This window comes from Phaeoacremonium minimum (assembly GCF_000392275.1).
Source record: "Phaeoacremonium minimum UCRPA7 unplaced genomic scaffold PA7_03_scaffold_377, whole genome shotgun sequence".
Classification (NCBI taxonomy): Eukaryota; Fungi; Ascomycota; class Sordariomycetes; order Togniniales; family Togniniaceae; genus Phaeoacremonium; species Phaeoacremonium minimum.
In genome coordinates, this window is record NW_006921281.1 from 35982 (window position 1) to 63046 (window position 27065).

Here is a 27065-nt window from a genome sequence, read left to right on the forward strand (position 1 = left end):
AACCTTGGAAATGTCCGGACTTGGGTGCACGTGGTCAATGTAGGGCATCAGAAGCTAGGAGTTATTTTTGTTTCCCCTAGATTTTCAAGGCTCATTCGATTTTATTTTTTTCCCACTCTTAACCCATCTCTCTGGCCGAAGTTTCAGTACTGTCAGCCGTCATTTCTTTGCCCTTATTCACACTCAGTACTTTCTCCAGAGCTTCAGGGCTAGGGAGTGCACGCTTTGCCCACCTTTGTGCTAGCGCAAGGCATCTTTCGTCTTAGCGCGCGCACGGACCATGACACCTCAGCACTCTGGGAGCAACAGCTTCAGCCTCAGCCTCAGCCTCAGCCTCAAAATAGAGACAGTCATGTCGCTGCTGGAGGCTGCTGATTGCCTTTTGCTTGTGCCCCCTGCTTTTGATCCTTCTCCCCGTTGTCATCGCCATCGCAATCTTCATTAGAATCATCAGAGCTTCAACAAAATCAGAGCATCACTGCCTACTATGCATCGCGATCACCATCAGCAGCACAATGAGCGAGACGCATGCCACTCTGGCAGCAGCCCCGCCACCAGCGGCAGCAGCACTGGTGCTGTTTCGACAGTCCTTGGCAACAACAGCGAAGGCGACCACTTTGTGAATGATGCCGCCGCCGATGGCAACCAGGCCAGTAACAACAGCGTGGGTGCTGCCATGCCACCGTCTACCACTACTGCGCACTCGTCCTCGTCCTCCTCCTCTTACTACCCTGGCCTCAATCTCAAGCTCCTTGCGCGCACTTCCGCTGCGGTCACCGGCACAAACATCAGCACTACTAGCCGCTCCATCGAGAACACCCCCGACATCAAAGTTCTGGCCAGCATCGGACACCAGCATCCCGTCTTGCGCCACTAGGAGGGCACAGATGGCGGCGGCAGTGGTGGTGATGGTGGACTGGAACACCGGCTTCTGGTCGAGGTGCGCGCTCGCCTTGGTGACCGCTGGAACTTCGCCGGCCCCTTCCGCATCGGCTGGTCCAATGCTGCCGACCCCCATGAGCGGCTGCTGACCTACCTTGTCGTCGTTCGCAAAGATGCTATTTTTGACGATGTCTGCGTCGCTACTGAACTGGCAGCCCGCTGCCAGGAGATCTTTGTGAGGTAAGTACTTGTTGGACTACTTGCTCTCGGTGTTCCTTTCCTTGCCTTCCCTCCTCGCCGTTTCCCTCCTCCCCTTCTCCGACGGTATACTTCATCTTGTCCAATTGGACTCACCGACACAACTGGATCGAATCCCTCAACTGGAATGGAACTAATATGTCTGTTTTGTAGTCGTGGCCTCGTCGACATCGCAGTCGAGATTGCCCAGTTTGTAGCGACTCCTTGCAGCGACAATGACGATCCTTCTCACCCCTCCGGAACTGAAGCCGCCGCCGGGTGGCACCCCAAGAACGATTTCGAACATGACTTTGGACCCAACCCCGCCATCGGGCGTAGTATTGGCACTACTAGAGCGACAGACAGCACGGCTACATTATGCGGCTATATCAAGATCGATGGTCATAAGTACGGTTTGACGTGTCACCACGGCTTCTCATCAGATAGTAGGTTCACGCACACTTCCATCCCTCCTTCATCATGCAAGCACCTGGTATTAAAGACTGCTTCCTTCGTAGGAACACCCGAAGACCCCATCTCGATGTCGGCCGAACCACTTGTCGTGGAGAGCCCATCTCCAGCTGACCAGGCAAGATGGAGACAATGGCTGGATGAGCAGCTCATCGAAGCGAGGCGCTACAACACGGCTCTGCAGGACAAGAAGGAACTTGCGGAACAATACAGTGGCTTACCGTTTACGAAGCAGCAAGAGGAAAACATGGCCATGTGGCAAAGGCGCATCCACACGCTGAAAGACAAACTCCAAACTCTGGATGATGCACACGATACAGCATCTAGCCACCGGCGACGCCTGGGTACGGTTCTGCTGTCTTCTGGACTTCGCGATAAGACTAAAGAGGGTTTTGTTCCTGATTGGGCGCTCCTCACGCTCAATCCGGGTCGATTTACAGACCTGGAAGGAGTTGACAATGTGAGTTCATCAAATTAATAACCACTCCACTCACCCGTTGCCATGACCAGTTCCATCTCTATCCTTTCCTCCATTTGCTGATAGTTGCCCTATCTGCATTCATTCTGACAAATCTGCCCCCAATCATCATAGTTGTACATTTTGCCTGACCCAGCTAATTCCTGTGAATCAAACAGGTCTTCCCCGTCTTCGCTCGCAAGGACTACATCACACCCCCCAGCATCGACCGGAGCAATGTCGACTGCACATCCCACTCAACCTCCAAGCTCAAGGAAGTGCTCGGCCAGCGTCCTGTCAATGTCTACAAGATCGGCCGCACAACGGGCACGACAGCAGGACGGCTGCACGAACTGCGCGTCGTGGCGGTCACATACCACGGCGGGGTGGCGGTCGAGACCAAGGCGTGGGCGGTGACGGACGCGCCAGACAAGAGCAGCGGCTTCTCGGGGCGTGGGGACTCAGGCGCGGCGGTCGTGGATGATGACGGCGTGGCAGTCGGCATGCTGACGGCAGCCGGCGGCCAGCTGGGCGTGCCGTCGTGCCTCACCTTCGTGCTGCCTATGGAGGAGATGCTTGAGCACGTCGGCCGCCGGGTTGCAGACCTTTGCGGGCATAGAACTGCTGGACAAGGTGCAGAGGCTGGTGCTGATGCTCGTACTAATGTTACGGGTAAGGTTGAGTGGCTCTAGATGTTGATGTCGGGTGATATATGGCTGTGAATTGAGGAATTGATTGGTTGTCTATGATCATGGAGGCAGACGTTGACGACAGAGGGAAGGTTAGCTTCTGAGGGATGGTGGATGGAATTTGTACAATTAGGATACCACAGGCTTGCGAAATCTGATACGACTATCGAACAACAGATGGTATCTCTGAAGGCCGGACTTCGGATCCGGCCGAGTGGTCGGACATGGCGAAATGGCGCTGTGCTGTGCTGTTCCTTGCGTCCTACACCATTGTTATATAGCCTACCTAGGTGTAGTCTAGATTTGGCTTGACTAATGCTTGTGCTTGTTGATATACTACTTCATGATATTCGGAAGAAAGGAAGGAGTGATATAACAGAAGGCCATGTGACTTTTCGTTTGTGCTTGTCGTGAACAAGATTAGACGAAGACCTACCTGCCTTCCATCTATCGAGGAAGCAGTGGCAACCTCCTCCAAGTATACCTATATGTAAGCCAGGCCATTCCAACCAGCTCCTATGAGATTTATTATTATTATTGCCAAAGTTATACTTAGATATACGTCCTCCTTGTGTTGCTCGTATGCTTGACAGTCACTATGTCGGCCTGGCTGAGGAGAGAAGGGACACCAGATGGTCTATCGCGCAAGCCACCAAGAGTCTTTGCCCACCTGTAATCAATTTTAGCAGGCCCGATCACAACACGGAGCCATGGTACTGCGCTGCGCCGCACCTTTGCTCAGATTCACGCACAACCTCCGATGTCAGCTTAGCCAGCTCTGGCAAGAAGAGCGGCAGCATCACAGATAAGGATGGGCAGGAGGCTATGAGGCCGACTAAGGCTACGAGTGCAACTGGGACTACGCATAATACCACCACGCCTTCAGTCGGCAACCCGATCCTCCCCGCAGCCAACTCCGAGCTGGCCACCGTCGGTATAGGCATCCAGGCCTTGTTCAATGTCTGGCGCACCGGCGCCGACTTCGATACCCAATCGGCCTGCAAGTTCTTGAATCAGCCGCGGCCGATGAACAGCAAGCCCTCCCGCGAGGCCATCGAGGACCGGCCAGGTGCGGCCCGCATCGCCGCCGACCACCTCGCCAGCCTCAACCAAAGACAAGGGCCCATTGACACCATGTCCAAGCGGATGGCCAACTAGCGGCTGGCCCTCCTAGATCTGCGCGATCCGGTCCTCCTGGTCCTCGGCCTTGGATTTCTCGGTGGCTTGGCGGATGCTTTTCGTCAAGCACTAGGTCCCCAGATGTGAAAAACAAGCAGCTAAGGAGAGCCGGATGGCAGTCGACCAGCAGGGGCAGCATCAGTCAAGCGACCGGTTTAGCCGGCCGAAGCGCCAGGTTTGCTAGCAAGCCGTTGTCATCGGAGTTGGACGTGGACTCGGACTCGCACTAGGATAGTAGAGGCGAATCGCTATCAGCCCCGAGTCTGAGTGCCGAGGAGCTGGCTGGTGCCCGTGAGTTTCTGCTCGCCGTAGGTAGCACGAATAAGATGCTCTGCAGCTAGGGAAAGCACATGCAGAGGGAGCCACTCGCCTCAGTGACAGGATGTTATATGAGGCCGGCAACCCCCAGTACACACTCCGGGAAGTGCGTATCTTATCAGCTCTAGTAATGATACATGCCTCAGGCCACAGCCATGGGTATCACCATTGTGTCTGCTCTGATGATCATGAGGGCTAAAGTAAAGGTCATGAGAAGGAGAGGGACATCGTCTCCGAGGGCAATGATGGCGATGAGGCGCATGTGTCGATCGAGATGTGCTGGACAGGGAACGATGCGGACGATGCCGACATAATTAATCGTTGATTGATTATCGATTACTCGATCTTCTCGATATCTGGGAGGGTACCTTTGATAAGGCTTACTTTAAACCGGACTTTTAATGCTGCTATTCTCTGCTGACTTTGCTGGGGATGGTCAGAGATGATAATGCGTCAATAGGCATGAGATGACAGCAGTTGTCAACAACTATATATATGATTGTAGTAACTATGCTTACTAGATTTCCTTATGTACTTGCACCATCAACTAAGAAACCTCACTCAGTATTTCCTGCCACTACTTCTTATATACCGTATCTACCCGGTCCCTAAGTGCTCGTAGCCCCTTAAGTAGCTGATATGTCCCAACGATCGAAGGGCTTGGAAAGGAGTGGTCGAGAAGGAGAGGTATTTGATGGCAATCTTGGGGAGCGTCGAGGCGGGCGCGGTGTCGCTTGGAGGTCATCGGGGGTTTGACTGTTCTTTTTTCGAGTAATGTCGTTGACATTGCCTAGGTCCATCTCGTTATTCCCCGGCCCACGGCTCTCTTTCTTGCTCATGTTGTCGGCTCTCGTGTCCTCTGATCCTGGTTGGGCTGATCTCTTTGCCGAGGATGGGAAATGAGCTGGTGTTATAAGCGCTTTGTTCGCCCGTCCTAGAGCTGCAGGTCCAGGTATAGTGAGTAGTTGATGGAACTTTCAACGGCAAGCCTCAAGGAAGCCAAAGAGGATCCTTGTTCCTGGCTCCCTTGCCTGATTTCATTATCGTGATGACTCTAGATCCGCATTACATATTACTCACGTCCCAATGTTGCCACCACTTACTTCTAGGTCAATGACGGGCAGGCATAAATCTAACATTCAACACCTTGGCCTCACTGGAGCATCAAGATGCATGGCTAGACCGGCCCCGTTCCCAACCTTGGCCTTATTCAAGCCAACATATCTAAGTATTATATCAAGCCCCAAGGGCAAACGCAGCACAGGGACTTGGAGAAGTGGTACTGTACCATAGTGTACTACGCAGTAGTTCTCCGCTCCACCGGTGTAAGGTTGGGAAATGATGCCAGGGGTAATCTTTTGTCTTGTCTCAGCGATGAAGGCGATCGACTTACAGGGCTGGAGGATCAACATAAGTGAGATTACCTCAAGTTTCTCCGAAGAAACAATCAAGTTCACAAGGAGAGAGATGGCCAAAGTATTAGGGAAGAGGAACTGACGGCGTTGATGTTAGATAGCCAGCAGCAATTTCGTCCGACCTGCAGCTCTAGCACAAACAGGTCGTTGCGATCAATTGTGATCATTTGTGATCATTTGTCCCGTCTGTCCGACAGCCACCTGTGCCATTCTCACAAATCTATATGCATTGCACGCACCGATAACACTGTACCTTGGATGTTGAAGCTTCCTCCTTGATAGGTGCAGTGGCAAAAGTGCGACTAGAACGAATAGCACCCGTACCCCTGTCGACTGCGCTGCCAGGCTGGCAGCTCCTATGACTTTAAGAAGACAGTCTCGGCTTGCTACGCCTGAATAAGTCACCAATCTCATGACTTCTAGGATCGACCAACAAAGTGCAGGTGACGCCTCGAGCCATTGCTTTTGGGATGGCATGGAGGGGATGCAAGGCAGGCACTGGGGTAGTCCCTTGTCAGCATGGACCCTTTTGATCAAGTCAAGGGTATCAGGTGTAAGTTAGTTTGGCAATTGGTCAGAGAGAAACTATTGTGAAGTTAATGCTATGCCAAGTCAATATCATGTTGTGTCGTGCAACAAATATAACACCATCATGACTATCATAACTACCGTCATTTCAAACGTGTAAGATGGGCAGCTCTTGCAAATGTCCTCAACGTTTTTCGAATGCTTATCTGCCTGTCCCTCAAGCTAGCCTGTAAACTCTCGCCCCTCAATCATAGCTCCTTCGAATCTGTCGTCTTCAGAAGGAAGAAATCTCCTCAGCGAATTTTGAAGAGCGCTTCGCAGCTGCAGATTCTCCTCGGCCAGGATCCTGACCCGGACCTTCATAGCTTCGGATTGGGACTCGCGAAAAGGTATTTCCTCGCCACAGCTGCCCGCTTTGGCACAGACACTGGCACTGAGGAGAATCTACGACGGATCACCCCACGATGCCGTACATCAATATATAATTTATTAAACACCGAGCACGAAGTAGTACCCCCGGGGCCCAGCTCGAGCACCTTATGCTATCCCCAAAGTGTTTATCACTTAATGCCTAGCTCTCTACTAGACCTAAGACTGAGACCAGGCTCTCTACTCAACCCTCATTGCTGACACTAAATGCAGAAGTCGTATAATGGTATAGTAACCCTGTCACTGACCAGATAGCGTCATAACGATCTCTGTGGTCCCTGGTGAGCACATGAAGGGGCTGTCCCTGTATGGACTACTTCCCGTCCTTTTCGGGAGACCTTGCAAGGCACGTCAGTCCATAGCCTACTACGGTCGATGCAAAAGAGCATTCCAAAGCTCAAACTCGGCGGAAGACTTCCTCTTCATTTTAAGCCAGCCCATCCGCTCTGATCAGAGCACGGGATTCGCCATGTGATATTCAATGCCAACAGTGATGAAGACGACAGCGGTGGCAAACATAAATCAGCGAGCTCAACACTACCACAACTTGTCGCAGCATTCTCAAGAATGGATATTTAGAAGGGATATGAATACTGAAAAGAAGACTAATGACGACAGCATACCTCGATAATACCAAGTGGATGGACCACTGCACCTACCGACGCAATTTACAGCTTCAACCTTTGCGGTGATTATGACCAACCTAGCAAGGAGTAGAATAATGATGAGAAAGCCTGGAGTGAAGCACTTAGGGCTTTCATGACCATACCCGTGTTCTTGACACACAGTATGAGAAGACATTGCGGGAAGGCTACACGCCGAAGCGCGGGACCTCCTCAAATCGCGCCCTTCATTTTCTAATTAGAGTCGAAGACAAGTCTCATTATGATAAGACTGGGTGATCAGGGATCACAGTGTAAGGTGAGAGACAGGAGGGGGTCACCAATCAATTACCTCCTAAGCTAGGCTTAAGATGCCAACTACGACTATAGCTTACCCTTCCTACGCTTATAGTAGGAATGATAGCTTTACTATATATATAGAGGTAGCTTTGGGCCCTATCTAAGTGTTCTCTAAACGCTCCTTAGCCTAGCTCCTTATAAGCTCTATGGTCCCTTCAGAAGGTTTGGTAGCTTATAACCCTTTCGGACAATAGGGTTCTCAGCAGGGGCCCGGACCATACTCGTTCGCTTTCGACTAAGAATCTCTCCCGGTCGGATAAGTATATCTTAATCTAGGCTGACTGACGGAGGTTCTAGTTATAGAGCGATTGGTTCTCATAGTAGGATTCCCGAATATAGAGTATCTATTGTTTAAGGTGCTCTCTTAGATGACTGATTAACTTGTCGGTCGAGTCGATAAGAATAGATAATTATAATCGGATAGACATCTCGCCGACGCCTAAGGGGGAGCTACATAATGTCACGATAGTAGGTTACAGACAGTAGACGAAGGCGAGCAGATCAAAATCAGATTCAATTGACTCGCTATAGTCTTCTAGAGGCTGGTAAGCAGGAGGTTGTAGACGAAGATATAGCTGACCAAGCTACGATAGAGATCGTAGTCGCGTTCTACGGACATAGTCTAAGGGTGGTATAGGCTGGCAGAGTAATAGGTCAAGGGCTGGGGTCCACTCTGCCTGGCCGAGTCTATAACAGTTTTATTAAAATACAAACTTTTACTCTAAAGCTTTAGACTAAGTCTTATCGTTTTAAATATATGTAATATTTGACTTTCTTGATAGTTGATAGCCTATCCTGTTTATATTACAGTCAATCAATCAATCAATTCAGGCTTATGGAAGACTACATCCATATATCTAGCCTGTAGAATCTATACTCGGCAATTCACGAGCAAAATTTTATCTCCTATTTCATTCCATTCCATTCTGGTACGACTGCAAGGCTTCGATGATGGCCATGTCCTTTATCTGTGCAGCCAGCCAGCCAGCCAGTCAGTCTGCTTGGCCCTCCTCAATTGCCACTCCTCCATGCTTCTCTCCCTCCCTCTGACCTAGGCTCAGGCTCAGGCTCAGGCTCCGATCTACGACAGCGGCACCTCAACTGGTATGGACTCTATCTCGCAGTGTGCTCATCAGGATCCTTGGAGTCCTCCACATCGTTGAGGCCCCCCACATTGCCTTCTCGATCTCGCAACGCTGCGGGCGCATGGGCGGCGGCGGCGGCGGCTAATGATTCAGCGAGAGCCGTCTCCAGATGAGCCTTCTGCTGGTCCCTGAGCGCCTGCATAGCCGCCGCGTCGGCAAAGATGCCGGTGATCTCGCTGCCCTCGATGACGACGGGGATGTCGGCTGCCGCGGGCGGCATGTCGGCGCTCAAGTCGCCGAGGCGGAGGCGCAGATGCCTGCCGGGCTCAACGGGTACGACCGCGTGCTCCCGGGGGAAGAAAGTCCCTTTGGCCACCTCTCTGCGGAACAGGGAGGCCGTCGCCGTCTCGGGGGGCTCGCGCGTGGACAGACGGGCGGAGGGCGTGCGGTACGCGATGTCGAGAACAATGCCCGCGCGGGCGTGGCCGACGGGGACGGTGTACGCGATGAATTCTGAGAAGGGGCAGACCTTGTTAGTGACGCAAAAGAGTAGATAGATAGATAGCATGGATGGATGGATGGATGCGCGAAGGGGCCATCCTCACCTTTGATCTTGTCACGGCCCTTGTTGTTGCTGTAGTCGACCTCGATGCTGAGGCTCTGGATATTCGGGTTGCCCTTGACGCCGATCATGCCGTCGGAGAACTTGGTCGTGTAGCCGTCGCCGCCGCCCTCATCGTTGGGGGCCTGGCACAGGTAGGACGCCGCGTTCGGAGACTTTCGCACCTCAAGCTTCTGAATGACGTCCTCGGCGGCGGCGGAGTGGCCGCTTGCAGCGCGTGCCGCTGAATCGAGGATGAGGGCAGCAAGGGCGTGGCCGACTTCATCGTGAAGAATGGTCATGATGCGAATCTCGAAGCAACTTTGGCGAGGGCTGTAGGAATAGATGAGCTCGTCCAAGACATATGCGCCAAGCTCGGTGTCATGCGGCTGGCTGCTGCTACTGACTGAAGGAGCTGCTGGAGGAGTCGCTTGGGCGTTTACACTGTTGTTGTTCGGATCGCTTGGACGGATCAGGCAGTTGGCCTGCGACTGATCCTTCCACAGATAAAGTGAGAGCAAGGTGAACTCTTGGGGAGTAAGCGGGACAGAAACGATATTGCCAAGCTCTTGGGACGGTTGCAGCTTGCCGCTGCGGTGCTGTTCAATCAGTCTGATGACCTGCTGGACATTGAAGGGTAGGTGGCGGTCAGTCGGGTTCTGTGCCGAGGCTGAGGTCGCGGTCGAGGTCGGGGTCGGGGTCGAGGTCGGCAGAAGATTACCACCGCCTGGGGCTAGATTCGGCTGGTCAATGATGGAAGACATCTTGGCTGCCGGTTCGGGTCTGTTCGAGTTTTGGTTGCTTTGTGTGCGTCGTGCCGAGGTGTCGTTGTTGTCGTCGTCGTTGTCGTAGTCGTTGAGTGTCCCGAGTCGTGAAGGTTGGCTGCGGCGGGAGCTGCTATCTATGCACGTCCAGCGTCGTCATTGTCCCGTGACAGGGCCTGTGACTCGACCTCGGCCTTGACCTCGACCTCGACCTCGACCTCACCTTGAGACCTTGTCCTTGACCTCGTCAAACTCTTAGTTCAAAATTATATCCACTGGCTCATAACATAATAGAAGCTAGCCCTTCAGAGTACTTTACTAGACTCAGTTGGGTACAGGTAGACTCTTTGTCTGCTCCAGGCCTTCAGACAAGGTATAGTGTTTCCTGTTTCGCGATAGTGATCTCTTTATCTCTTGTTTTGTGTCTTCCGAGGCAGGAAGGCTCCTACGGCGCTCGCTCGCTCGCAAGACTGGGTGATGGCCCGTAGGCAACCTGGAAGGCAAGGCACCGTCTGTGTGTATGATAGGACAGAACAGGAGCTATGAAGCAGCCATGCCTCGTTATTGACCGGGTCTCTATACTATTATAATCACTCCCGCTGGGCCTCATTGCTGATATGGTGGCCAAGTTTGACTGGGAGAAGGGGGGGGTTAAAAAACCCTTGTTTTGCCAGGTTGCGGTTGCTCTTGTCATATATCTCTGTTGCGAATCAGCATCATCCATTCCTTCACAGAACAAAAAGGAGAGAACGTAGAAAACGGCCATCTACTTACTAGATATGGCCATCTTGTGACTACTTTATCATCGGCCGATCACCGGCCCTTTCCTTCCTCTTCTTTTGAATCTAAAAGTCGCAAGCGACCGTCACCCACTTCAATTGTCTCGAATACATTACGAAGGAGGAGCTCTTGCATGAGGCATAGGTCCGGACTGGCTTTACTACACCGTCTCTAGCCTTTCAGGATAGACAGCGCTGGCTTCTATGTAGATTGGAAAGTCGGAGACGTGATGCGATCTTGATACCCGCCGATGTGGGAGAGTGATGCGGCAACTTTTCAACAGCTTTCGACACGTCGCGTGACTGTTCTCGCCTCATCTGTTATGAGAGACTTGACGTTCTGACTAATGGAATAATGGAAGGGAAATACCGTCGATTACGTAGAGAGAAGTGTGGCATTTGAGGATTCGACATTGAAGGTGTTATATGAGACTGACATGGGTTTCCGGCACATGGGTACGTCCTTGTGGAGCCCAAGACTTAAAGTATGATGCGGCGCCACCCAGCACTTAGCACGTCTACAGTGCGACGAAATCCATTGATGAGGTTATATGGTGCAGCACTCTAGGTAGGTACTGTAGGTGTAGTAGTTTTAGAATCTATATATATCTAGCTTAGAGATAATGGATTATATACTTTCTTTTATTCGTTACTTTATACGTGTGCGGCGTGCAAGCTAGCCGCTACTCCCTTAGGAATACGCTCCAGGCTATTGATGCGGTCGAACAGCCATACAACGTCGTCAGGGGTTTCACTTGTACTCGTAAGAGCCTGTGAGTCATCTTCCATCGAGCCACATAGACGAAAGAATTTTTCCTTGTCCAAGTATATGTTTGACGAGGATTGGATCATCAATCCTACACAGCGACCTTCGCAATCTCGTGCTTGACCCATTCTGTCAAGCCCCCCTTGGCGATGATCTCTTGTAGATTCTCTGGGAATTGGCCAACCCTCCCCTCCCAACATTCTCCATCCTTACCTTCTTGTACTTTGACGGTGCTTCGAGAGTTATCCCACGTTAGGGTCCAGCCTGTTCGCCGTGTTCGCACCTTCTCCGACAAGGGAAAAGCAGTACGAAGACGCTCTACAAGTCGCGGTACTTCCAGCCCAAAAGCGCATTGTTGATGCTATCGCGAACAAAGATACTAGACAAGCTCCCAGCCACGACAAGCGGGATCTGCCTGGCTAGAATTGCTGTCGCAGCTTGCTCTCGTGAGGATCCCTAGAATAGATTAGAGCCCCTTGTACGATAAAGTTGGCCCAGGCAAAAACTTACACAGCCAAAGTTATATCCCGAGACAAGGATATCATGAGGCTTCGCGACCGAGCCAAATTCGGGGTCATAGTTCGACATGCAGGCCTCCGCCATGCCCTCTTTCGTGACATGATCCTGATATGTCCATTTTGCTGCATATATATTGTCGGTCTGGAGAACATCCATGTCAGAATAAAAGGCCACATGGAGATAATTCCGACGGTGGGGGTCTCACATCAAGGTTGTCGCCACCTCAGGACTGGCAAGGTACGCTTGAGCAACTAGTAACACAATCGGTCAATCTCCTAGCAACCATCTTCACGCACAGGGAGAGAACTGACGTCTTGAGCCCATCCTGCCCTTGACGTTGCGGTTTGAGGCCGAGATTCCGACATCGCCATCCTCCAACAAGCCTTGCCCGAGCCCGATGCAAGGACCGCAGGCAGCTTGCGAGCAATCGCCTCAGCATCAAGTAATGTTTGCCAGCTCCCTTCCTTCTCGGCGATCTTCTGCTTATTGGTTGAAGCTGCTGCGATATAGAGCTGGACATGGGGCGCGATTTTAGGGATCTTCCCACTGCCACTGGCCTTGGCAGCATCCCGAAAGACTTTGGCTACAGCCCTTAGGTCAGAGCTCCTTGAGTTGGTACAGCTTACAATGTAAGCCTTGTCAATTTTGATGTTTTTGGGAGCAACCTCGCTGAGTGGGGTTGATATCTTCACAGAGTTAGGTCCTGTTATCTCAGGCGAGAGGGAAGAGAGGTTTCTATAACATGGTCAGTCAAGAACTAGCTAGCAGGACACAGAAAGGACTTAAAGGTAGAGTTTCTTGGCGTAATGAGCTCCAGGGTCAGCGTGGATGTACGTAGGGTCGCTGTAGAGTTGATCGATCTTGTCGTGTGTGATCCTCTCGCGAGTCGTGCGGTCGTCGTTTTATTGCTGCCTCTTAAGCTTTTTTTCGTAGCCAGCGCTCGAGTCCCATCAACTGGAAACTACCACACATATAAGGATTGGACGGAGATGGAATAGATAATATTTGTGTATTAGCATACCATTGCAGAAGTTGCAGACCACTCCGTGGCCATGTTGCTGATAGTAAGTCGATCGTCGATGGAGAGGCTAGACATGGTCTCCTCCGAGCCAACAAACTCCACACCATGTTTCAGCACGTCCGTAGGGAAGACGGAACACAGAGCTAGAATGACGTCCTTTCCGGTCACCCCGGGCGGCAATGTTCATGTGAGCGTGACCAGTGCCACCGGAGGAACTTGGAATCAGCTTTTGCCAGTTGCCCAAATGGCAGCTCCATCAATTCTTACCACCGCGACCCCCAGGGACCCCAATGCTCCGTACATGCAACTATGACTATCCGAGCCCATACATAGGGTACCTGGCCAGACGAAGAGTTCTTCAATCTGAGGAGGTTCGCCAGTCGAAGACTGAGTCCATGTAGGTTCTTACCATGACTTGGTGGCCGATCGAATAGCCTGCGGGGGAAAACGCTATACCGTGTTTCTTGGCGAATGCCTCGATCAACTCGTAATTTACGGAGAATGGCTTCGCTTTTCAACTGAACTTGATGGTCAATCGCGAAGACCGGCTGCGTCGGGTCTGCGATTCGCGTGGCGTTCATCGACCTGTTTGGTCAATCATGCATTCCAACTCGTGAAAAGTGTGCAAGATCAACGGGCTCCGGGGTCCCTGACATAAACTTCTGAGCGATCGGCCATGTGTTTCGTGACTGAGAGACCTATGTGGTCGTATCTGAACATAGTCGCCGCTACGAACAAGCTTGCCTTTCGGCAGACCAACGGGGTGGCGTTGGACGATCTTCTCCGTGAGAGTTTGCGGTGTCCTGATTTCGTAAGGGCGGTCGCTAAAGCTGGGGCCTCTGTTTACGTTGTTCGACGAAACTCTTGCTCGACCAACAGTTGTAGTGGCCAATGAACGATAAGGGGCGTGCTGATGGGGTTGCAAGGGGATGACATGTTGAATGTAAAGGCATCGACTAGACGGGCAGCCAGATGCGCGGTTGAGCGAGCGAGCCCAGGGGCAGCTCCGATCTGAGGGTGTCAAGTTCATCAGAAAGGGCGGTTTTAGGTCTACCATCCGATGGAGGGGGCCCCGCTAAGTAAGCTCCCCAAGCCCAGACAGGGGTCTACTCAGTATATATATATAGGTGTGCAAGCACCCAAATCTCTCTTGTATGATCTATATAGTCCAAGGAACTTTCCATTACCGATTTAAATGCTCGTACGCGCTCTACAGAATGGGAAAGCGCTTTGCAGCCATGCTTAAGCAGAGGGCAAGAGCGGCGCTTAGAAGACCGATGGGATCAGCACCCATGACAACAACAGAGCCACCAGGCTTGCGCCTAAGATGACTTCTGCTCATCTAGCAATACTAACACCTGCGATCTCACGCGCCGGAATCTCTCGTTGTACTTTAGCTAAGACAACACTACGAAAACTAAATCATACCATTTCATTCTGACCTTTGCGTTGAGCACCTTCATGCTACGGTCTACCAACGACCTCACTGTCCGAAAGCTTTATCAAGGCGCTATTAGCGTAGTCGACATTATCATCCTTGCGGCTACAGCCGTGGATTACTCGAACCAGGAACGGCTCAGTCCGCTTACCTAGAGGCCGGAGGACTGGTTCTCTGTAGTGGTTACGGTGGCGTGCGCGGACCTCCGGATTGGCTTCGTGTTGGGCATCGGCCTTAACAAGAAGCGAAAGACGAACCCAGTGGAGAAATGAATGCGACCGCACGCATTTACGTGTAGATCTCAATCTCAAAGGGTTTACAACAGCTCGTGGGAATAACCGTCGGTAGCGAAATCAAAGCTTGAACGCATAGCTTAATGAGACTGTGAAGATATCGAGCAGCGCTGCGGAAGACGTGTGGGGGAACAGACGCTACGTTCTATGTTGCAATATCATCAAGGCTAGAGCGAGAACCTTGACTTGTTTTGCTCGAGTTGGTCTTTTTGTTTATGGCTGTTCAATTCCTTTTCAGTACTCCACGGATTATCGGTCCGGGCATCCGTAAGGCTACATCTAGCAGACACAGCCATGCATATTGCATCTTCGATGGTTTCGTGCCAGGAATTAGGCGTCAGGTCATACTTCATCACGTAGATATGTTTTCAAAAGCAAAGTCGCTGTTTCTAGGCCAGTGGTACAAACATCATTACCAACAGCGTCTCCTCGAAGCAGGTGTAGTCAGGCGTTGGTGAACGTTCAACTTCAGCAACCAATAACCCTAATTACCTCAATACTCTAGAGCTTATATCAGCAAGTACATGAAACCATTTGATAACTAGATGCCCTCGAACAGTGCCCTCACCCTACGGTCTCAATAACAGTAGTGAACTCAAGCAGATCCTTGTTTGCCATAGAACCCTGAACTCCTTCCCGGTCGGTACTGGAGCTGATATTCTTCCATGACTCAATCAGCTTGAGCTGCTCCTCGCATCTCTGTTTTGCAGAGCCTAATCCGTCCGAGCCAAGCGCTACTCGTACCGCCCACGGCTTTCCAACCACGGCACCTTCCCGCTTCACCACGTCCACGATCGTAGCTGCCGCCTTAGCCACATCCCCAGGCATATGCACCGAGGGATTGGCTGCGAACTTACTAACGAGAGAACCGAAGAGTCCTTTGTATACGTCGATAGTAGGGCCATTAGTCCCAAATCCAGCTTGGGACGAGTCCCGCGGCTGGCCGAGGTTTGTAGGAAAGCCCCCACACTCAAATGCCACACAGCAGATCCCAAGAGGGCGGACTTCCTTGTGAAGAGCCTCTACATAGGTGCTCAACGCAGCTTTGGATGCAGCATAGTGAGACATGAATGGTAGGGGTGCCCAGACAACACTTGACGAAGTGAAAGCGATGCAGCCGTGTCCCTGACCACGGAAGAGCGGCAAGATGGTCTGCGTCAGGTGCATGTGACCGAAGAGATTGACTTGGAACATTGTATTGATAAAATCGTCACTAACGTGAATATCCGGTTAGACAATAAAAGTGAGCTGGGGACTAAAAAGACACTGACTTTGCTTCTTCTGCACTTTTCATTGCTGACATTCCCGCATTATTCACAAGAATGTCGACATTGCCAAAGATATTCCAAGCCATTGTCACCCGAGCTTGTATGTTGACAAGGTCAGCCGTAATATCAAGCTCTAGGAGAGCTAGATCCTGAGACTTGAGGTGACCTAGACGGTCCTTGACATTGCGGCCCGATGCAATAACTTTGTCGCCACGGGCTAGGACTTGTTCAACGAGCGCAGCGCCAATTCCAGACGTAGCACCAGTGATGAACCAGACACGAGGAGACATTGTTGAACTAGAGACTAAGTGTCGAATACAAGATGCTGAAAGAAGCGACAGGTATTGGCTACTTCAACAAGGAAAGAATTGGAAGCACTGCAAAAAGTGATGATGGTGATTTGAGCATATCAGAGACTTTAAAACAGTCGACAGCAACGACACTTTTATACTTAGCCAACTTCATATAGACATGATGTTTGACGGTATTTGTCGATTCTCTTGGGGAGTCGGTCGAAATTGAATGCGGACGAACTTTACCGTTTTTGACGCTGACACTGCATAGCGCGGACGAATTGGCGAATTTCGTCCGTCGAACCAAAGCTCGCCACGGCCCAGAGTAAATTTTCGCCCGTCATCTAGTCAGCAACATATTCCCCCTCTCCGTACCCTACTATCTATCAACTTAGAAGCGTCAAATCTGGTGCGACGTGTTCTGTCCATTTTGAGCATGGAAAATCCCGTTGTAGATACCGCCGTGGAAGGCGTGGCTCCAGGCACGCCGCGAAAACCAATGCGGAAAGGTACTCGGAGTTGCACTGAATGTAAGCACATCCAATCTTCGTCCGACGTTCCTAGAACAAGACACTGGCTTTCTGTTCTCCACAACTGGTATCCTCTGATTGTTGTCTGATTCATGGACCCGAACGCCAGGTCGGAGACGTAAAATCCGCTGTATTTTCCCTCCTGGTGATTGTGTGTGCACACGTTGCTCTACTCGTGGTACGGAATGTATCGACCAGAGAGATGTCGCGGACAATGTCAGCAATGCCCGTCACCGCACACATAGAAGATCGGCCGTCTTGTCCGCTCCGCCTCGGGGTCAAAAAGCCCAAACTACACCTGATGTGTGCTTTCGCCAGGGGAGCGAGCAAACGAACGATTTTCGGATCTCGGAAGGAGAGTCGTCCGACATCGAGATTCCTTTGGATCATCGCCCTCCCCTAGTTTCTATCCTGGACAATACAGAGGTCCTCATCTACTGTTCATCTACTTTCTTCTTTAATAAGATGATGACTGACAACGAGTAGGGTAGTAGTACAGTGACAGACAAAGCTTCCTTCTCCAAAAGCGCCACCGGCTTCGACCAGCTGAATATGCGCAAATCAAAAGCATGTGAGAGTCTCCGCGCGGCCTTGCCTAGCTATGATGCCATTACCGCAGTCATCGTTAAAAATGGCGCCTGGTGGGATAGCTTCCGTCAGAAAACGCGTGCTATTTCTCAGGCTGAGCCGATAGAACCGCTTCTTTCATTTGCTGCCCGCGCTTACACAAGCACTAACCCGGCTGAGCTCGCCATACTTGCCATTGCATATGAGAGAAGCTTAGGGCGGAGCCACGATCTGTTAGCCGTCGTTGATAATCTTATCATGGCTGACTTCACCTTCCTCACCACACTGGAGGGTATGGAATGCTTGATTCTGATAGCTAAGACATACACCGACATTGGCCAGCCGCGACGTGCATGGCTCATATGGCGTAAAGGTTTGGCCATTGCACAACTCATGGTATGTCTCTCCCGCATCCTCTGTTCCAATATTGATTAAATTCATGTATAGGGGTTGCACCGTCTTGGCTCGGAAAGCTCTGCTATACGGCAACGAATATGGTGTGCCATTTATCATGGTGACCGCTTCACAAGCCTGCTTCTTGGTATGCCTCACGGCTTTAACGACGCTAACTCTGAGGTTTCGATACCCAAGGCCATTGCTTCAAGTCCACCCGGACCTTGGCTTCCAGGCTTTGTCCACCAGTGCGCCATCATGGCTGGGAAAGTCATCGATTACATCATCTCTCCAGTAAAGGCATCTTTCTCTAAATCCATGCAGTTAGATGAACAGATGGACGCCATGTATCTCTCTGTGCCTCTAAGCTGGTGGGAGATACCGACGGAACTCCCTACTTCTCGTACCGAGCTTGATGGATTGGTAGAATGTCTATTGATCCATTTCTTCTTCTTCCACGTCCGCATGTACATTCACCTTCCTTTCCTCAAATCATCACCCTCATCGTCTACGTACGACGTTAGCATGTTAGCATGTACAGATGCAGCTCGTCAGATGCTGAAACGATTTGTGGTGCTTCGGGCCGATATGAATGGTGAAAGCCTGTTCGACTGCAAAACCTCCGATTTTGTCGGTTTTACTGCTGCAGTGGTCTTGCTAGTCGGGCATTCCAGCTCAAAAGAACGTTTGAGCGCATTTGAATCTGAAGATGTGCAACTGTTAGAGAGCGCAGAGAGGATCTTTCGAAGGTTGGAGAAGGAGAGTGGCTGTAGAATCGCCACCCAGTGTCGAAAGGCGCTGACGCTGCTCTCGGGTTCAATGCGAGATGAGGAATTCCACCAAGAAATTCTGATTCCGTACTTTGGGAAAGTGGTTCGAAGATGCGTTGGAGAGGGCAACCAAGTTGGGGCTCAGGCATATGTTGCTAATACTTTGCCTCAGTCCATACAATCCGACACTATAGCTGCCGCGCCCCTGAATAACCAGAGCACTTGGGCTAGTAGTTATACTACCGAGTACATGGGCTACGATATTTCAGATTTCACAATGGACAACATGTGGGGTACCGAGGGCAATTCTGAGGACAATTTCATGTTGCGAATGGGGGTAGAAGCGGTCAGCTTGGATATTGACCAAGATTGGAGTTACTTTTCTCAGCTTATGAATAATTAGTCAAATTGAAAAGCTCATTCTCGACCGATTGGAAAACTGCGTAGCGGTAGAATGCACAATTGCTCACGAGGTCAAGAGGTATTGTGACACTGAGAGCTGAGAAAATTTTCCATCAAGCCAAATCCTTGGTACGGTGTGTCGTACAAATAGGAAATGATTAGATTCGAATGGATCGAGATCTAGAAAAGTTGTATAGCCATCGAAATCCTAGATAAGTGATAATGGTAAGGTAAGAGGCTCACAAAAGCGGCTCTGGGACTTCAGGATGGCGGGCTATCTGAAGTCGCCGATTTGCTACATTCTTCCTTCTGCAGGGCATCGATTTAGCCCAATTCTCGATAGCTTCACAAGGGTAAGCGGGTTATATCCGAAAGATCTCTTGCGTCAATCGCTGAACCCCATTCTAATGGCCGAGGGAGGACGACACCCGCGCGATGGATGATGTTTTTTTTTATCTTCGATCTCCTCTTCCTTTGCGATGCTCGTGAAGGGGGCCGAGGAGTTCAGCATGGGGCAGCGGATTCACGGAATATTACTGAAAGTACAAAGCTCACGGATATTGAGCTAATCAGAAACTTAAAAGCAAGCCAATGGCTGGGAATACTCTTGTGTCTACCTTGCAGACTAATGCAGACGTACAACTTCAGCATGGCTGCCACGTCAAATCATCCTTTCCAGTTACAGAAACAAAAGTCCCAGTCGTGCCTAAACCAGTATATTAAGCGAATTCATGATGGTACCACAACCCCCCCTCTTGGCCAGTCCAATCATGAGCTTCATCTACGTAGCCTTATAGCTTTATCCAAGAATATGAGATCGAGCCGGGTCCCGCCCTCCGTTTTAACTTCTTTCTATTGTAAGAGACCATATCCTTCTTTCGGGATATTTCGATGCTTAGATGATGACGACGCCAACCCTTCCCCCGAGTTGGACCCCAACTGTGGACGGCTGCCTGAACCCGACTGATATTTGGTTATGGAACTATGTCACCAACCAGTTCGATGGAAGGACAGTCATTGGCGGGCCGTCACAGACCACTGATTGCTTCCCTTCGAGTTGGCCGCCAGCCGGCACGTACATCGGCACCGAGTGCCCACCAGCATATACCAGCGCCTGCGGAGACAGAGGGGTTGATGGAATTACCTGTTGTCCCACGTATGCTCCTTCTTGAAACTAACACCTTTGGGAGAATCATGTGGGGAAAACTAACCTTGTCCCTCAGTGTCTATGCCTTCAGCTGTGTTACGACACATCGCACTTCCATCCACGAATCTTTGTTCCGGTGCAGTTCCCAATACACAAGTACAGGCTCGTGGATGGTTACAACGACCAACTTTGAAGAGGATGCGACGAGCTCTGGTATTGCCACGATATACACCGATAATAAATTGTTCGCATTGGCTGTGATATTTCTAACACCTGTAAGTGCATCATGTGTAGTCGTTCAAGATAGTAAACTGATGCCGGCACAGACACCGTCTCCGACCCCGACCCCAACCAGAACCACGACGCTCATCACGACTTCAACGACTTCAACGACTTCAACGACCTATACCACCCCACAATCATCACCTACCAGTACAAGCCCTGCGGCCGGTGGGAAGCCATCAAAGCTCAGTGCAGGAGCGACGGCCGGGATTGGAATAGGTGCAGCCTTTGGCGCCATACTATTCTTCCTTATGGCATGGGCTATTTTCAGATATAGAAGATCAGGCAGGCCGAAGGGCCCTCCTGGATATGCGTCTCCTGCTCCAGGGTATTTCTCCCCATACGGCTCACCCCCTGCCGAACTCGCCCATGACAAGCAACTTGAACGTCACGAGCTCTCGCCAACCCCCTCAGGTCCTCGATTGTATGAGATTGGAGATAGTGCAGCCGTTGAACTACCGGCTCGCTGATTCAACTAGAGTTAACTACTTGTTGTATGTAGAGACGTGATAGCATTTGAGATTCTTACTCCAGGCTCCACTACATGGCTAGATCATGTTTCAGTAATCGAAATTTAAAGGGCCACTCTAGACCTCAACTCCCATGTTCTAGACAAGTTGCTATTGTCTGTTGGATCTAGTATGGTATCCGCGTTTGTCCTCAGTCTCCTCTCAGACTTGCCCTGCCAGTGGTGAGCTCAAATCGTTTGTCTTTACAGAGCGGATTCTAGTGGGCTACAGCATTGTTAGACATCATTTTACCGATGTTTATTTTCAAAGCAACAGATAAGGACTGGTCCGAACGGGATAATACGCTGAAAAGCGATGGCAGGCTGATTCTATGCATTATCGTTTGTCCACAGAAGGGCGATGATGATTGCTTGTATTGATGTTCCTATGTAGTTGACTACTGATGAAAATTTCGTCCCCTCATTATTCTCCGGGTCGAGAAAATGTTAAACGGTCACACAGACGGAGATCAGTATATGCTTCTTGGATGATAAAAGATATGTTCTCCTCGGCTAGAGACAGAGTTATCCGCCCATAGCTCCGACGACCTAATAGCCAGCTTTGAATGCAAGAACGACGCCCAAACGCACAAGCCCGTGGATTCGTGATCCAGCTTAGTTGCGATCCGCCGTCACATACGAGCACTCCCGGAGCTTTCACTGCTCGCACCATCAGCCGTACGTTGAAGGATAGTCGATACGATTCAGCTGCGCAACATTTCAAGCATGTTAAGACGAGCAACGAAGTTTCCATCGTACGCAGAACGGTCTCTAGCCGCAATCGTTGATCTCGGGGCTTATGTACCGAACTTCTAGTGAGAAGAAAAGAGACGAATGCTGCTTCGTCAGCGTTGTCGCCGTTGTTGCAAACACGATGAACAGGTGCAGACGACATCGCCTAGGACGGGCTCAGTGTGCTTTTTGCCTTGCATCATATTTCACCGCATCAGGGTTCCCGGCATCTTCTTCCTGTCTTGCGAAGGGGAAAGAGTTACTTCAGCACTGTCTCTCGGACTCCGACCCTCCTAGCTGTTAAACGCCATCTTTCACTTCTCCTTCTTCCAGGAGCGGGCCAGCCAGGCGTATCTCCTCTCTCCATGAAACCAAACACATATCAGATCTCCTTCCGTCCGTTTCTGAAGATCAAGGAATCTTCGACGGTCAACTTCGGAGACTCGAAAGGACATGGGGGCTTTCTCCTCTCCGCCTTTCTCGTCGGTAAGAGGCAGCAAGGTTGTCTTGGTTGTCTGTGCGACAGGTGGGACGGATTGCAGGTGGCAGAATTTCCGCAGATCATCCGGTGTCCGTACCAGGCTATCGGCGCTTATGATGACTGGAAATCGCTTTCCTAATCTCTTGGATGCGTTGGGTTTGGCGGCCATAGCCCAGGACCCCGGCGCCCATTTGGACTGGGGACCATCTCGATTTTGCGTCTGCAATCTATTGGCAACAGTTCGTCTAAGATCTTCAGCCATGTTGTTGTTATGAATGTTAAATGGTTATAGTGGACCGGTCGCGTCTCTTGGGGTTTTTAAATGGGGAGGATCTGGGATGCTGTTGTTGGTGGCAACTTTAGTGGCAAGCCTTCCCATAATATTACGTTGCTACCGCCGCCAAGCCGGATTTAAATTACTCCGCCCACGGCTTGTATCGGCTAGTCTTAAAGGGCCAGCCTTCTTTTCATCTTCAAGCGCCGACCCAATAGGTAGCCTCAGGACAATTGGCCAAGGAGATCACATATCGTAGTACAGACACTCTGCCTAGGCTGCTATTTATAGAAGGGTCATAGGAGCACTAAGTTCAACATACCTATTATACCGGTACCAACAAAGCAGCCTCGCACGCTCATGGAGAAGGACGCATACTATTACCACCATCAAAAGTCTATTAATAGATTTCCGCGCATAGCTGGCATCCAATGGTCTCAACCGGGCGCAAGGTGGCTTGTTACTGCAGACGCACCGTGACTTGGAATGCGCAGCCTTATGAGTTGAGATGTGTTCCAACATGCGATTTAATGCAGATGGTATTTGTATAAGGTCCCCCTTGTTCTTGACATTTTCGCATTATCACATCATACAGCTTGTCCATTATCAAACATTCACTAAGACAACACCCACGATATGTCATCAAGTATCGAACTTACCACATCATTATCATTTGGGGTTGAAATCGAACTTCTTGTGTGTCCAAAGAGAAACCCTGATTTTCGGCAAGCCCTGGATAACAAGGGATGGAATGACCGCATCGACTCCACACCCCAAAGAAATTTCCAAGAAGCCGATCAAGAACGCAATAGACGTGCTTTAAGAACCGCAATTGCCGCAGCCATGACCGCAGCTGGAGTTGGAGCTGTGCCGGAGAAAGCTGCAGACTATGAGAACTGGTCTGTACTCGACGAAGAATCACTGACCGAGATTCCTTCATATTGTGTGTTTCAAATTCATATTGTTCAACAGCTTTGAGGCACATCAACGTACTAACGTCGATGCTTTAGGGAGGGTTGAACTCGTATCCAGAGTTCTGTCGACTTCTGAAAACTGGCAAGACGAACTCGCTACTGTGTTCACTGCCCTTGATACCAACTGTACTGTTCATATAACGACCGGTTGTTCTATGCACGTTCATGTTTCCCCGGAGGGTAGTGAATTCACCGCTGTGCAACTGCGTTCCTTGTGCAAAGGGCTGTGCTATTTTGACGAGGCGATATTAAAAGTGATGCCACCAGAGCGCAAAGATAATCCATGGGCTAGTTCAAACGTTAAGGGACGCGGCAACAAGACCAATCAGAAGCTGAAGAGACTCTATAATGGAGTACCTAAGACCAAGTGGGGATATCTCTTCGGCAAGCTGGATGGCCTAACACCGAATAATGTCTACCAAACCCTTTCTGGTACAAGCTCTAGCGTTGACAGTAGATATTTGGCCTGGAATTTCGAACACATCACTCGGGACTGCGGCACAGTGGAATTCAGACTTCCGCCAGCAGTGAAGTCCGCAGAACAAGCAAGTCACTGGGCAGCATTCACATTGGGATTTGTTTCTCGGGCTATGGTCACCGACTGGACACGGGTTGAGTCATTGGTGACCCACGGCTCTGTTGATGAACTAAAGGGCGCAATTTCTCAAGGGTTGAGGTCGTTGGGGGATACATGTGCCGATGCTCTTAACGTATTACTGGTGGTAGAGAATACTTCACCACCCACTGTTCTCACGGCTGTCGAATTAGAAATCCTTGAAAAGAAAATGCAGAAGAAGAATAAGGTTAAGAATCCCTTTGCTGAAAAGGCAAGTAACAATTCCCGCTAAGTAATATTTATCATCCATTCGTTTAGAACTAATTAAACGCTCTCTAGGTGAACTCGCGACCAAACACCCCGAGTCAACAACACGCTGAGCCCGTCCTAGCACCAGTCGAATAAACTCTACCAGCATCTTGGCTCCAGGGTGTTGAGCTAAGGGGGGGAAATTTGCCTAGGGATGGGAAGTATGCGTCCACACTGTTCAGATTGTAATCACAGGTCATGCTAGGCAGACCAGAATGACCAGCGGATCTATGAGTGTATATGTTCTAGACAGAAACAGAATAGCTTTTTTGAAGAAAACCTATGACTAGCTTGCTACGGTGTGACTTGTTTGATTTGTTCATCCAGCTCGAGTAGCTTATCAAGACAAATTGGCTCTTCATGGCTTGCCAGCTGCGCATATATCTGAGATGATTTCTGAACATTTCATACGTTCTGGCTCTGTTTTCGTATCTGTTGCGATTTCGCAATGGTTCCATGAGAAGAAACTATTTTACTCGGCAGGATAATCTCCTTATGGAACATGTTACGCAGCTACTCTCCCTCTTTCTGGTAAGCTATTTGATTCGTTCGAAACAACCGGCGAGCTGGTCTCGTCGCTGGACGCTGTCACAAGTGATATTCGGATCTCGGAACAGTGAAGCTATTTCTGGAGTTCTCAGAGCAACGGCCTATGGACGCTGTTTCTGTGCAGGATCACTTGAGAAGGGAGCGCTCTTGGTTGATTTGTAAGGTTATGGAATTATATCAGCTGTCATTAAGTCTACAATTTTATTTCGCTTCTCGTTAACGTCCGAGCATAAAATATAGCGTGGATTTTTAAAAACATTCAAATCTTAGAAGCATGTGAAGTTCGAACTTTGTAGACCTTTCACGAAACGCCTATGACTGAACTACCTGGGTGTCCTAACACAGCACCTACATACCATCTGATAGAGCCAGCACGGTGATTGAAGTTGTATACAAGTTCAAATTTCATCATCTGGTAGATATTTGTGGTGTGTGGGATATTACATGCTGTTAGAGCCACTAAAATCATCAGATGTCTATGTGGTGTACCTACCTGGACGCCTGAGCGCAAAACAACAAACGAGCTCACCACCCTACGAGGCTTACCAATTGACCAATCCAATGTATAAATTTCTCCAAACGTCCTATCAACGAATCTAGTTGTTTCAAAAGTGTGTCCACAATGCGAACTCCCCTCCATTGGCGCCACGCGAGCTTGGCAAAGTGCCAGTCCTTTACTACATGATTGAAACTTTCGAATAGTGTTGCGATATGTCCAAATGTGCAAAGGAATGTAAAGGAAATCCACCCGGACCATGTCATATCACCTATACTGGCTTTTCTCGGGAACTTCGTTTGATCCGAAGGCTGGCAAGTGGCCGTCCGCACGTTCGGCCGAAATTCACAGTGGCTTCTCAACACCATTGATTTGGGCCACGACCGTACAAGCCGTGCATCCGGCCGGCTTCGTCCGACTCGAATATTTGGCCAGGTAATATAAGGGGCGTTCCAATTCAATTTCTCATTTGCAAGCACAATCTTCTTTGTTCTTCTAGAAATGCTAGGTTTACATTTACTGGCCGTTTCAAGCAGCAAGAATGGCACGAATCGCGGCACTAGCAATCCTGAAGAGCATCTTGATCCTCGGCGGCTCCTACGGCGGCGTATGGACCGCTCATTACCTCCTTAAGCATGCTATTCCTCACCTGCCCAAGCCGTCGACCTACCAGGTCATCCTGATCAGCTCCTTATCCCAAGCCATATGCCGATAGGCTTGCCCTCGAGCGCTGATATCGGCCGATATGTTTTTATAAGATAAGTTGTTTGTCAGTATCCCGACTATGTTCGAGTAGTATCCGAAAGAGTCCTTCTGCTTTATCTACGGTACGGCAACAAACGTCAGCTACGTCGACTAAGCTGTTTTTCTCATGTTGAAGTCTGGCAATGTCGAGACCATCGAGTATCATACTCTTGTCATCGTGACCAGCGTATCTACCCTATCGCTCCTACTCGGCCTCAGCCACGATGAAGACTTCCTACATTTAAGCTAGGCTACGTTCCGCCAGACGCTGTCAGCCGCCAAGAGTATCATCATCGTAGGCGGTAGGCCTATAGGCATAGAGACGGCCGGCAAGCTGGGGGAATACCTAAACGAGCGTATAGGACGATAGGCCTTAAAGCTGGCAAACCCTAAGGTTGCTATTACTATGTCACCGCCGGCTCTAATATCCTGCCGGTCCTACACCCAAGCATTGCCGACAAGGCCGAAGCGCTCCATACTAAGGTCGGCATAACTATTCTTAAGAACACGAAGGTGGTCGCTGTGAAGTCTGCCGGCGCCGGAAGCGACGACGTAGCCTCGAAAGCGACAGTTATGCTCACGGATGGCAGGACGCTTGATGCCGATCTATATCTCCCTACCATAGGGACGGTACCAAACACCAGGTTTCTAGGTAAGGTGCTGCTTATGCCTAACGGCTGTGTCGAGACGAATGAGACGACACTATAGGTCGATGGCGCTAGGCCATGGGTCTATATCGTCGGCGACGCTGGCTTGTATGGCTGGCCGGCAGTATACAACATCCTGGCCGCCGTGCCTATGCTGTACACAAATATCAAGCATGACTTACTACTGGCGGTAGGGTGGAGTAAGGCGGAGGTAGGAGGGCTGCGAGATTTTTCTACCCTCCGCGAGCTGCAGCCCAAAAGCAGGAGAGGAGATAGCAGAGTTGATGCTGCCTTATACTACTCGGTGACT

General features: G+C 50.3%; 3 protein-coding genes across 3 annotated transcripts; 2 read left to right on the top strand and 1 right to left on the bottom strand.

The window, feature by feature from the left end:
* Positions 1–487: 487 nt before the first annotated feature.
* Positions 488–2739, top strand: UCRPA7_4972 (hypothetical protein; the record flags this gene model as incomplete). The annotated part of the gene is made up of 4 exons (XM_007917525.1): positions 488–664; positions 878–1122; positions 1294–2050; positions 2227–2739. The coding sequence occupies 4 exons, from the start codon at positions 488–490 to the stop codon at positions 2737–2739; spliced, it is 1692 nt and encodes a 563-aa protein (XP_007915716.1).
* An 822-nt stretch (positions 2740–3561) lies between these two features.
* Positions 3562–3894, top strand: UCRPA7_4973 (hypothetical protein; the record flags this gene model as incomplete). The annotated part of the gene is made up of 1 exon (XM_007917529.1): positions 3562–3894. One exon carries the CDS (start codon positions 3562–3564, stop codon positions 3892–3894), a length of 333 nt encoding a protein of 110 aa, XP_007915720.1.
* Positions 3895–8680: 4786 nt separating this feature from the next.
* UCRPA7_4974 (hypothetical protein) lies at positions 8681–10804 on the bottom strand (the record flags this gene model as incomplete). Its single annotated transcript, XM_007917535.1, has 4 exons — positions 8681–9165; positions 9258–10150; positions 10241–10271; positions 10792–10804. 4 exons carry the CDS (start codon positions 10802–10804, stop codon positions 8681–8683), a joined length of 1422 nt encoding a protein of 473 aa, XP_007915726.1.
* Positions 10805–27065: the final 16261 nt, after the last annotated feature.